Source organism: Bufo bufo, chromosome 3, assembly GCF_905171765.1.
Source record: "Bufo bufo chromosome 3, aBufBuf1.1, whole genome shotgun sequence".
NCBI lineage: Eukaryota > Metazoa > Chordata > Amphibia > Anura > Bufonidae > Bufo > Bufo bufo.
Window position 1 is genome coordinate 611,221,731 of NC_053391.1, and position 12,087 is coordinate 611,233,817.

General features: G+C 44.8%; 1 protein-coding gene across 1 annotated transcript in view; it reads left to right on the forward strand.

Annotated features, from left to right (window-relative positions):
• SETDB2 (SET domain bifurcated histone lysine methyltransferase 2) overlaps positions 1–12,087 on the forward strand; it is a 56,515-nt gene that overhangs the window by 30,330 nt on the left and 14,098 nt on the right. Inside the window, exons 7-10 of the mRNA XM_040426023.1 lie at positions 4,465–4,584; positions 4,708–4,877; positions 5,673–5,874; positions 7,336–7,444. Coding sequence (XP_040281957.1) covers positions 4,465–4,584; positions 4,708–4,877; positions 5,673–5,874; positions 7,336–7,444 — 601 coding nt within the window. The remainder of the gene's footprint in view (positions 1–4,464; positions 4,585–4,707; positions 4,878–5,672; positions 5,875–7,335; positions 7,445–12,087) is intronic.

Genomic DNA, 12,087 nt, shown 5'->3' on the forward strand with positions numbered 1-12,087 from the left:
CTGTTGCTCCTAGAGGCTCATTTGCATATAATAAAACATCTCTGCACACATTTCTCATCATTGCGGGCACATAGGAACATGGGACCAACACAGATGCCTTCATCTGCCAAGTGCACATGTAACAGGTCAGCCAGTCTCATGTACAAATCTGCTGACAGTGTCACCAGAACATTATCTATTTTTTTTAAAGCATATTTTTACGCTAAACAACGTTTTTAAAGATTTTTTAGTGATGTTGTTTTAAATTTTCCAAGTCATCTATATTTAAACAAAAACCCATAAATCCTGCTGTTTTCGCATTGACCACTAAGCCTAATAATTGGCGCGACTTCTTGGCCTGTACAGATCACTTTACTGCAGTTATCTGCTTATGTGTCGTTCTAATCATGCCTGTAATGTTATCTCCTCTGTATAGATAAGACGGCATCCACCATTTAAAATGGGGAATACCACAGCTTATCAGCTCCATCCTGACCTCTGCACAGGTCACAGAGCATGCCTAAAAACTCTCCCATAGAAGTCAATGAGGTCCCCTCCTGACCATTGTGTCTATGGGCCGTGGCGCTGCCGTAAAGCAATTTTTCTCTTTCGACAGCACCCCAGGAGAGACCGCCTCCTCCTCTGGACAGGAAACAAGAACGCCTTTTTAAAAGAGGGGCCCTCCCCTCCACCTCCAGTTCTGTTTCCTGTCCTAAGAGGCAGGAAGGAATTGGATCGCCGATACACTACACTATTAGAGCTGCGGGGCCCCCGGTAATTTATGCAAGTGAGGAGGGTTACCCCGAGCGGGGTAAGTCTCCATGGGGACTCTGGGCTCCAGAGTCTGTCCCTCACCTTCCGGCCCCTTCCCTGGACCTGGGGGGGGGTTTGTACCTTCTGGGTCTTCTGCGGCCGTGTTCGGATGTTCGGCCGCCGTCCTGCGTGTGTCTGCATTTCCGGGTGCGGCGGTGGGAGGAAGCCGACACTGCGGACCGGAAGGAGAGGGAGCCGGCAGTGCGCGCCGAGGACAAAATGCCCAGCCAGCTCACTGCCATGCGGATTGAAGAGCTGGCAGTTTCCCATTCCGGCTGAGTTTGCTGTGTAAGGAATGGAGCAGGTTCAGCACGCTGAGACCACCAATGATACCCCACCGTGTTACTGATGTAAGAGGGGTCATTCCCCAGCAGATTCTAATTTAGTATTTCTTATGGGGTTATGTTTGTTTGTGCCTAGGTGTCTAAGGAGTCTTCCAGGAAGACCTCCAGAGCTAAAGAAAGGGGGTGTGTGGTTTGTAAAAAGAAGCTACCCTCTGCATGGGCTAAACCCCTTTTTAAGGATGTGTTAGCAAGTTAATGGAGGAGGAAGCTCCATCCTTGATGAGCAGTATTAAGCAGATGATCAGGGATGAGGTCAGAGAGTCGGTTTGCGGTTTGATTAAATGTCACCCCTGTTCTTATGCTGCTGCATCTAAAGATTCCCCCTCCAGTGACAGCGATATTTTATCTGGGTTGGAGGAAGAAGGAGAGTGTTTGTCATCGGACGATTCTTCTGAGGACGAGACCACAGGGAAACCGCTGTTTCATACTGAGAACACTAACTCCCTAATAAAGGCGGTTAGAGCTACTTTGGGATTGGATGATCAAAGACCTCGGCAATCTGTGCAAGACTCTGTTTGAGGGCCTAGGTGTTTGATGAAGAGGTCTCCGTCCCCTGGGATAGGGCCCCAAAGCTGGATGCTCCTGTGGCTAAGATGTCCAGGAAAAATTCTCTACCTTTTGAAGATATGGGTTCCCTTAAGGACCCAAATGGACAGAAGGGCAGAAGTTTACGTAAAGAAAAATTGGGAGGCCTCTGCAGCAGCCTTTAAACCTGCTATTGCTGCTACCTCTGTCGCTAGGTTCCTAAAGGTATGGATGGGAGAGTTAGAGACCCACATTAAAGGGGGTACCCCTAGGGAGCAGTTGCTTGCCTCCTTCCCTATTATAAACCATGCCCTAGATTTCTTGGCTGATGCCTCTGCGGATTCCCTGAGATTCTCCGCCAGGGCTTCGGCCTTATCCAACTCTGCCCGTGGGGCTATTTGGCTAAAGGGCTGGAATGGGGACGCTTCCTCTAAGGCTAAGCTTTGCGCTATCCCATGTCAGAGTGAGTTTTTGTTTGGCCCAGTCCTTGACGACTTTTCAGAAAAGGCTTCCGACAAGAAAAAAGGTTTTCCCTCTGCTAGTCAACTTCCCTAGGAGATCTTTCCGTCCTAGATTTAATAAAGAAGGGTTTAAGGGAAAGGAAAGAGCAAAGCAGTTTTCTGGTGTCACTAGAAAGAATAAGGGGTTTCTTTTTTCCGGGTCTGATGCTTCTAAGAAACAGTCCCAATGACGCCAGGCCCCCGTCGGAGGTCGTCTGTTTCTGTTTTCACATCGGTGGCAGGAGATTTCCGACAGAGCTTGGATAAACTCGGTGGTAAGGGAAGGCCTAAGATTAAAAGAGAGAGTCATCATACCTTACCTGGATGGCTTTCTTCTTGTGTCCCAATCGTATTGGGCCCTTCAGAGGCAGATTGTCTGAAAGAAGTTCTAGAACAGCTAGGATGGGAGATAAATCTAGAAAAGTCCAGTTTATGTCCAAGCCAGAGGTGCAACTTCCTAGGGTTGATTGTAGACTCCAGAGCCCAGAAGTGTCTGTTGCCCCTTCAGAAGGCCTTACAAATCAAGTCCAGGGTCCAACACATTCACTCGCACCTGTCTGTCACCCTAAGAGAGGCCATGTCTGTGTTGGGCCTCATGACTGCTGCGATTTCCAGGAGTAGAATCAGCCCAATATCATTCAAGAATTCTACAACTTCAGATTCTACAGGAATGGGACAGATGTATACTCTCGCTGGACTCTGAGCTCCTTGGGGTGGTGGATGAATTTAGAGAATCTTCAAAAAGGGGTTCCGTGGATCAGAGAAGCGGTTCTTCCTTTGACTACAGATGCGAGTCCATCCGGTTGGGGAGCCCATGTGGAGTCCCTTCTGTTGCAGGGGAGCTGGGACAGCAAAGCCTTATCCCAGTCTCACAATTTCAAGGAATTAAATGCGATCAAGTTAGCCCTGGAACAGAGTCTTCTGGTTATCAAGGGCAGAAATGTAAAGATCTACTCGGACAACACAACAGCTATAGTCTATATCAATTGGCAGGGAGGTACAAGAGCTCAGGGACTCATGTCCCTTACCCATCAGATATTCAGTCTGGCAGAGGCTTCTCTATCGTCTCTTTGTGCGGTGCATCTCAAGGGCTCGGACAGTGTGAAAGCGGGCTTCTTCAGTCGTCACCATCTAAACCAGGGGGAGTGGTCCTTAGATCAGAGGGTTCTTAACCAGGTCACAGCATTATGGGGGATTCCGGAGATAGATCTTTTTGCCACCATATCAAACAGAAAGGTAGAAATGCCTATTCTTAGACATGTTCTATTTTTTTTCGGAGCCGCGGACCGGAAGATTGACGGTGCGCTCTGGAAATGCGGAGAGCACATAGTGTGCTCTCTGCATCCATTCCGTCATCATAGAGAATGAATGGGTCTGCACCCGTTCCGCAATTTGCGAAACGGATGCGGACCCATTATTATGGACGTGTGAATGGAGCCTAAAGGGGTTATCCAAGATCTATAAAGCCCCCCATTTGCCTGGGCCCCTCACTGAGGTTGTACTTTCCTTGCTCCCTGGCACCCACGTTGCTTCTGATGCCGGCATGGCCGCCGCTGCATCTTCCCGTTGCATGGATGAAAACATGTGGGGGTTCAACCAATAGCAGGCCGCGACGGGAACGAGCCTCCCTAGTGTCAACTTTAGTATAGCTGTTAAGGAGGTTGTCCAAGTTATTTTTATTGATGACCTATCTATAGGATAGGTCATCAATATCAGATCAGCGGGGATCCGACACCCCGTCGATCAGCTGGTTGAAGAGAAGGCACGCGCCATGGCAGTGCTGCCCTCTCCATTATTTACCTGTCGCAACAGCAGCAGTGATCAGGTATAATTACACCATTGAAGTTAATGGGACGGCTTCTTGTAATTACACCCGGTCACTGCTGCTGTTGCGACGGCGAGCGCACTCTCTTCAACCAGCTGATCGGCGGGGGTGTCGAGCCCCTGCTGACCTATCCTGGCACCGTGCGCGCCTTCTCTTTAGTCATCTGATCGGAGAGGGTGCTGGGTGTCGGACCCATGCCGATCTGATATTGATGACCTATCCTGAGGATAGGTCATTAATATAAATAACTTGGACAACCCCTTCAAGTTATTCAATGTAATCTCGGTCTATAGCGCCACCTGCTGTTTGCTCTTTTTCCAATTTCTCTGTCCTGCTCACTGAGACGGAAGCACATGCTCAGTTCCATCCTTCAACTGCTACCAGCTGCAGCAGAAAGGACACGCTCCTAAGCTGTCAGCTTGAAATAAATGTTGTAATATTCTAGATCATGTGTAATATAATATATTCTTCTCTCTAGGACAAAATGTACTTGTCTTCAGCTTACTGCCAGTGAACTTGGTACAGATGTCACATCACCAAAAAGAGGCCTAGCACCAGGTTATAAATATAAGCGACTGCCATCTCCTGTACCAACCGGGTGAGTATCAGGGCTTATGACCATTGTGAAACAGAATGTCCCTGTGCTTTTATACATTGTTTCTTAAGCAGCAGTTCAGTCGTTTGGGTGTTTGCTCTGATAAAGCTGTGCACTTTAATGCAGACTATATGAATGTAATGTATCATGTAAATGCAACCGCAAGATGTGTCAAAACCGGGTTGTACAGCACGGCCTTCAGGTGCGACTCCAGGTGTTCAAAACCAGAGGAAAGGGCTGGGGGTTACGATGCCTGGACGATCTTGACAAAGGAACATTCGTGTGCATCTATGCAGGCAAGTAATTGTTCACCTAAATTTCTATAGATGTCGACCACAATGTAACACCGCCACAGCCTTCCCGGATCTTATCTGCTTTGTCTATTGTTGTACCAATTCACTCAATCTTGTTCCAAGGCAAAAAATAATAATTCTCCTTGCCCCTCACTAGACATTCTGGTGCTGTAGGCTATTTTGCTGCATGTCGCTCCCCTTCCTTTGAAAGCTTGAGCAGAAACCACCATATTTTTGCCATTTCCGGTTTGTATTTTGTTAAAGGGGTTGTCTCACTTCAGTAAATGGCATTTATCATATAGGGAAAGTTAATACAGGCCACTTACTAATGTATTGTGATTATCCATATTACTTCCTTTGCTGGCTGGATTCATTTTTCCATCACATCATACACTGCTCGTTTCCATGGTTACAGACCACCCTGCAATCCATCAGTGGTGGTCGTGCTTGCACACTATAGGAAAAAGCATCAGCCTCTCTGGTGGCTGGAACCATGGGAGCGTATATAGGATTTTGTTTTTTTCCTATATTGTGCAAGCACGACCACCACTGATGGATTGCAGGGTGGTCTGTAACCATGGAAACGAGCAGTGTATAATGTGATGGAAAAATGAATCCAGCCAGCAAAGGAAGCAATATGGATAACAACAATACATTAGTAAGTGGCTTGTATTAACTTTCTCTACATGATAAATGCCAATTACTGAAGTGAGACAACCCCTTTAAATATTTGCAGTTTTGGGAACAGAATATATTGAACTTTATGTTATTTTTGTTTTTTTACCCTTTCCCTTCCAGGGCGGATTTTCATGAAAACTGTAGGTCAGGATTCTGTGGTGCAAGCTGATGCAAAGGAGGCCGCTTCCATCTCTGTTCCCAAAAAGAGATGTTGTTCCCATTCAGACTCGGAGATTACGATTTCTTCTTCGGTTTCAAGCATCAGTCTTAATTTTAGGAATGCTCCACTTCTACAAGGAAGTTCCTTGACTGAACTGAAAAGGTAAATGTGTGACCTATTTTTTTTTTTTTTCTGCTTCTTAGTAAAATATTTTACCCAATGGGGGACATTTATCAATAATGACGTAATTCGTGCCAAACAAATACTAACATTACAAATCAAAAGAGGAGATTTGTTTCACCTCATTTATAAAAAGGCGCACACCAGTTTTTAATATAAACTTGATTATCTGCCTATTTCTCTCGATTTGCGACATTTTACTGCCAATAGCACTAAAATGAAACTTTTTAAAACTGAAATGCGCCATTTCAGCCAACCCTGCCGCACTTGCAACTTTTGAAACATATTTGCGACTTTTGAAACATATTTGCAACATTTCCATATTTGGGACTTTTGTCTCAGACTCAGATTTTTGTTATTGTTTTGTTGAATGTCAATTTACTGACAAAACCCTGCTGTTTAGCTCATTTATATTAGATGAAAATAATTGCCTCCTCTTTTAATATTTATCACTTTTTCCCACCACGAGTTGGTTTCCTTTTCATAAATGCGACTTTTTGACAAAAAGTTGCCTCTTTCTCCCATAAATGTGACTTTTTACACAAAACACCACCACGTAAGCTGGCTTAATTGTCCGCAACAATTTGAGCCATTTCTGCCTATAAGAGCATGATACATGAAGCGTAATATGCGCCAATTTGATAGTCCCGCCCATTTTGACATTTATAACTAATTTCTGGTGTGATGCGTTCTGTATGGTGAAAATTGGGGAGAAAACAATTTGATATACTTGGTGCAAATCAAAATGCCATTCTTTTTGGCGCATATTACGGCATAATTCTGGCGCAAGATGCTTAGTAAATGCCCCCCTATATGTCCCTTGGTAATGTGGCCAGTCCCTACACCCTGACACTGTCCAATCAGTGCTAAGTGTCACACTGTGTAGGATCACACCTTATTGACAAGTAGTGGTCAGTTTAAGGGTCCATTTACACGACCGTATGAATGGGTTTGCATCAATTCCGCAATTTAGCAAAATGGGTATGGACCCATTCATTTCAATGGGGCCGCAAAAGATGCATACAGCACACAGTGTACCGTCTGCATCCGTAGTTCCGACCCGCAAAAAATATAGAGCATGTCCTATTCTTGTCCGTAGTTGCAGACAAGAATAGACATTTTCTATATAGCGCCGGCCATGTGCGGTCCGTAGAATGCACACAGCCGATATCAGTGTTTTGCGGATCCGCAATTTGCGGAACACAAAACGCGGTCGTGTGAATGCACTCATAAAGACAGTTTCAGGAGGAACAACAGAGGAATGGCAAAATGCAGAGTTCTAAGAAACAGGACAGATATGTCAGGGTGGTGACTGGTCCGGTAATATTTCTGCCTCGGCCATAAAAATTATGACTAAAGTTACATTTGTTCAGACTAAAGTGTTTTTCCTATTATCTTATGATTTCGTTGAGTTATTCGAAAGATCACTTTTCTTTTCTGCAGCAAAGGTTTAGGCCACATCAGAAGAGGGAAATTGGATTTCACGTGTATTAAAAGACCTAAGACAAGGACTGCCATTCTTCAGAAACGCAGACGGGAACTCATGGAGGAGGTAAAGTTTAAGCAACTGTTAAAGCATTAAACAGGTTCTCCGGGACTTAAAAAAGATGGCTGCTTTCTTCCTAAAACAGCACAACACCCGTCCACAGGTTCTGTGTGGTATGACAGCTCAGCCCCATTCACTTCAGAGCTGCAATACCAGGCAGACCCATGGAAAGGGGTAGTGCTGTTCTTGGAATAAAGCAGCCATGGATTTCTAATCCTGGACAACCCCTTTAACGGAGTCTGTGTAACAATCTGTTAACAGTGACCTCCACAGCGGCCTGCCCCCTTAACAGTGACCTCCACAGTGAACGCCTCTTTATCCACAGTCAGCCAGTGTCATAGGTACAAATCTGCTGACAGATGAACCACTACAGGACCGCCGTACGCAGGATTGCATCTTTGCGGCGGCCCTGTTATTCTGAGTGGACGCGCCGGCGCGTCATCTTGCGAGACGCGAGATTTCCTGTGAACGCGCGCACACAGGCGTGCGCGTTCACAGAAACTGCAGGTAATCGAGTGGATCTGCAGCCTGCCAGCGGCGATCATTCGCTGGCAGGCTGTAGATCCGATTATTTTTAACCCCTTAAAGGTATATTAGACGCTGTTTTGATAACAGCGTCTAATATACCTGCTACCTGGTCCTCTGGCGGTCCCTTTTGTTTGGATCGACCACCAGAGGACACAGGCAGCTCTGTAAAGTAGCACCAAGCACCACTACACTACACTACACCCCCCCACCCCGTCACTTATTAACCCCTGATCACCCCATATAGACTCCCTAATCACCCCCCTGTCACTGATCACCCCCCTGTCATTGATCACCCCCCTGTAAGGCTCCATTCAGACGTCCGTATGTGTTTTGCGGATCTGCGGATCCACAAAACACATACGGACGTCTGAATGGAGCCTGACAGGGGGGTGATCACCCCATATTAGACTCCCTGATCACCCCCCTGTCATTGATCACCCCCCTGTAAGGCTCCATTCAGACGTCAGTATGTGTTTTGCGGACCCGCAAAACGCGGACCCGCAAAACGCGGACCCGCAAAACGCGGACACCGCGGACCCGCAAAACGCGGACACCGCGGACCCGCAAAACGCGGACACCGCGGACCCGCACATTGCCAGAACTATATAGAAAATGCCTTTTCTTGTCCGCAATTGTGGACAAGAATAGGACATGTTCTATAGGCTCTACAAAAAACGCAGTGTTCGCCCGATCAGGCCTGATCTTGTGCGCACACTTTCGTTCAGTCCGCCCCACCGCAGTGACAGAATTTTTTTTTTTCCTGATCACTGCAAAAACACTGTAAAATCGCTGCGGCGCTATAAAAAGATCACTTTTGAGGGGCATGGTGAGTTCATAGAAGATTTTTATTTATTTTTTGTCACACAAGTTAGCGGAAATTGTTTTTTTTTTTTTTTTTTTTCTTTCAAAGTCTCATATTCCACTAACTTGTGACAAAAAATAAAATCTCACATGAACTCACCATACCCCTCACGGAATCCAAATGCGTAAACCTTTTTAGACATTTATATTCCAGACTTCTTCTCACGCTTTAGGGCCCCTAAAATACCAGGGCAGTATAAATACCCCACAAGTGACCCCATTTGGTAAAGAAGACACCCCAAGGTATTTGCTGAGGGGCATATTGAGTCCATGAAAGATTTAACTTTTTGTCACAAGTTAGCGGAAAGGGAGACTTTGTGAGAAAAAAATAAATCAATTTCCGCTAACTTGTGCCAAAAAAAAAAATAACTTCTATGAATTTGCTATGCCCCTCACGGAATACCTTGGGGTGTCTTCTTTCCAAAATGGGGTCACATGTGGGGGGGTATTTATACTGCCCTGGCATTTTAGGGGCCCTAAAGCGTGAGAAAAAGTCTGGAATCCAAATGTCTAAAAATGCCCTCCTAAAAGAAATTTGGGCCCCTTTGCGCACCTAGGCTGCAAAAAAGTGTCACACGTGGTATCGCCGTACTCAGGAGAAGTTGGGCAATGTGTTTTGGGGTGTCTTTTTACATATACCCATGCTGGGTGAGATAGATATATCGGTAAAATGCCAACTTTGTATAAAAAAAAAAATGGGAAAAGTTGTCTTTTAGAGAGATATTTCTCTCACCCAGCATGGGTATATGTAGAAAGACACCCCAAAACACATTGCCCAACTCCTCCTGAGTACGGCGATACCACATGTGTGACACTTTTTTTTGCAGCCTAGGTGGGCAAAGGGGCCCACATTCCAAAGAGCACCTTTAGGATTTCACAGGGCATTTTTTACACATTTTGATTTCAAACTACTTCTCACGCATTAGGTCCCCTAAAATGCCAGGGCAGTATAACTACCCCATAAGTGACCCCATTTTGGAAAGAAGACACCCCAAGGTATTTTGTGATGGGCATAGTGAGTTCATGGAAGTTTTTATTTTTTGTCACAAGTTAGTGGAATATGAGACTTTGTAAGGAAAAAATAAATAAATAAATCATCATTTTCCGCTAACTTGTGACAAAAAATAAGTTGTATGAACTCACTATGCCCATCAGCGAATACCTTGGGGTGTCTACTTTCCGAAATGGGGTCATTTGTGGGTTTCGCGGTGTCCGTGTTTTGCGGATCCGTGGATCCGCAAAACACATACGGACGTCTGAATGGAGCCTTACAGGGGGGTGATCAGGGAGTCTAATATGGGGTGATCACCCCCCTGTCAGGCTCCATTCAGACGTCCGTATGTGTTTTGTAGATCCGGCTGATCAGTGAACGAATTTGATTTGTACCAATTGATTTGCTCATCTCTGAGACACATACCCTGATCGTGTTTTCCTTAATTGTTTCAGTCACTGGATATATACTTTAACCCCTTACCACACCATGACATGACTGAACGTCATGGATTGCCTTATATAAAGGCACAGGGATGTACAGTTATGTCATGATCCAATAATAAAAGGATAAAGTCTCTATTGAAAATACTTGTCCTCTCTAGCGCTGCAAATCCAAAAGACAATGTGGGAGAAGTCCGCTATGTAGGTAAATGTAGGAGAGGATTGCGCTGCAGGAAAGAAATCTTTTTGTAGATGAAAGTTCCTTTTTAAAAGTCTTCAACCAATGGGATCACAAACCAACCTTACAGACCTTCACTGGTATGGAAATCTGTGATATAAAGAAAAACGCACTATGGTGTAGCGAGTTCAGACATCTAACGCACCATGTGAATAGAATATACTCACAAGATTCCAGATAGGTAAGTGCACGTAGAGATCTTAAAGATGTTTCCTATAGGGCTCTGCTGAAAGGAGAGAACTATAGTGTAGTATGCAAAGACACGGTGCACGCCTGCAGAAGAATTGTACTCACAGAACTTCACTGGAAAAGTGCATGAAAGGATCCTGACAAAATCTTCACAGACAGCTGGGCAGATCGAACAGGCGGAGGTCCAGGGGCGTCGGTATAGGAGGTCCCAAAAATCAATCAGCAGATTGAATACCCCAGACGAAGCATCACGGCGAAACCCGGGTCGGGCTTTACATAGATATTTTAATACGGTTTTTAGCTGTAACTTTTTGTTTTTATCAAATATATTAAATATATTTTCATCTGACCCTTTGGTGTGCATTACATCTGCGATTCCTCCACTGAGATCTTCTTTGTAAGCTGTGGTTCGATGCCATCCAGGTATAGAGGTATTCAATCTGCTGATTGATTTTTGGGATCTCCTATACCGACGCCCCTGGACCTCCGCCTGTTCGATCTGCCCAGCTGTCTGTGAAGATTTTGTCAGGATCCTTTCATGCACTTTTCCAGTGAAGTTCTGTGAGTACAATTCTTCTGCAGGCGTGCACCGTGTCTTTGCATACTACACTATAGTTCTCTCCTTTCAGCAGAGCCCTATAGGAAACATCTTTAAGATCTCTACGTGCACTTACCTATCTGGAATCTTGTGAGTATATTCTATTCACATGGTGCGTTAGATGTCTGAACTCGCTACACCATAGTGCGTTTTTCTTTATATCACAGATTTCCATACCAGTGAAGGTCTGTAAGGTTGGTTTGTGATCCCATTGGTTGAAGACTTTTAAAAAGGAACTTTCATCTACAAAAAGATTTCTTTCCTGCAGCGCAATCCTCTCCTACAGTTATGTCATGATGTTCACACCAGCTCAGGATCTGTGCCCATGAGATAAACAGAATGAGCCGGGTGGTGACTGACAACCAAGCTCCTGCTGTCCTGGGCTGGGATCAGAAAACCTCCCTTTTCAGCAGTTTAACCTCTTAGATGCTACATTCGATAATGGCTGTGGCATCTTAGAAGCTTGACATAAAGATGGGACTCTCTTTGTCTTGCTTATCAGTACTCTGTGATGTGATGCTGATGGATTACCATGGCAACAGGGGGACCTAACAAAGAAAAAAAGTAAGCCCATTTACATCAATGGAAAAATAAAAAAAGTTATGGCTCTTGGAATGCAGTAACATGTAGCATGTTGTTTTTTTTTTTTAAATCTTTTTATTAAAAGATCTATAAAGATTTTAACTATGTTTATACATAGTTTCTGAATATAATCTTTACAGCATTAAAACCACGCAGTGTACAAACAATTTGTTTTTTTATTTTTCATATTAACAAACATAAATTCGCCCCTTCCCACCC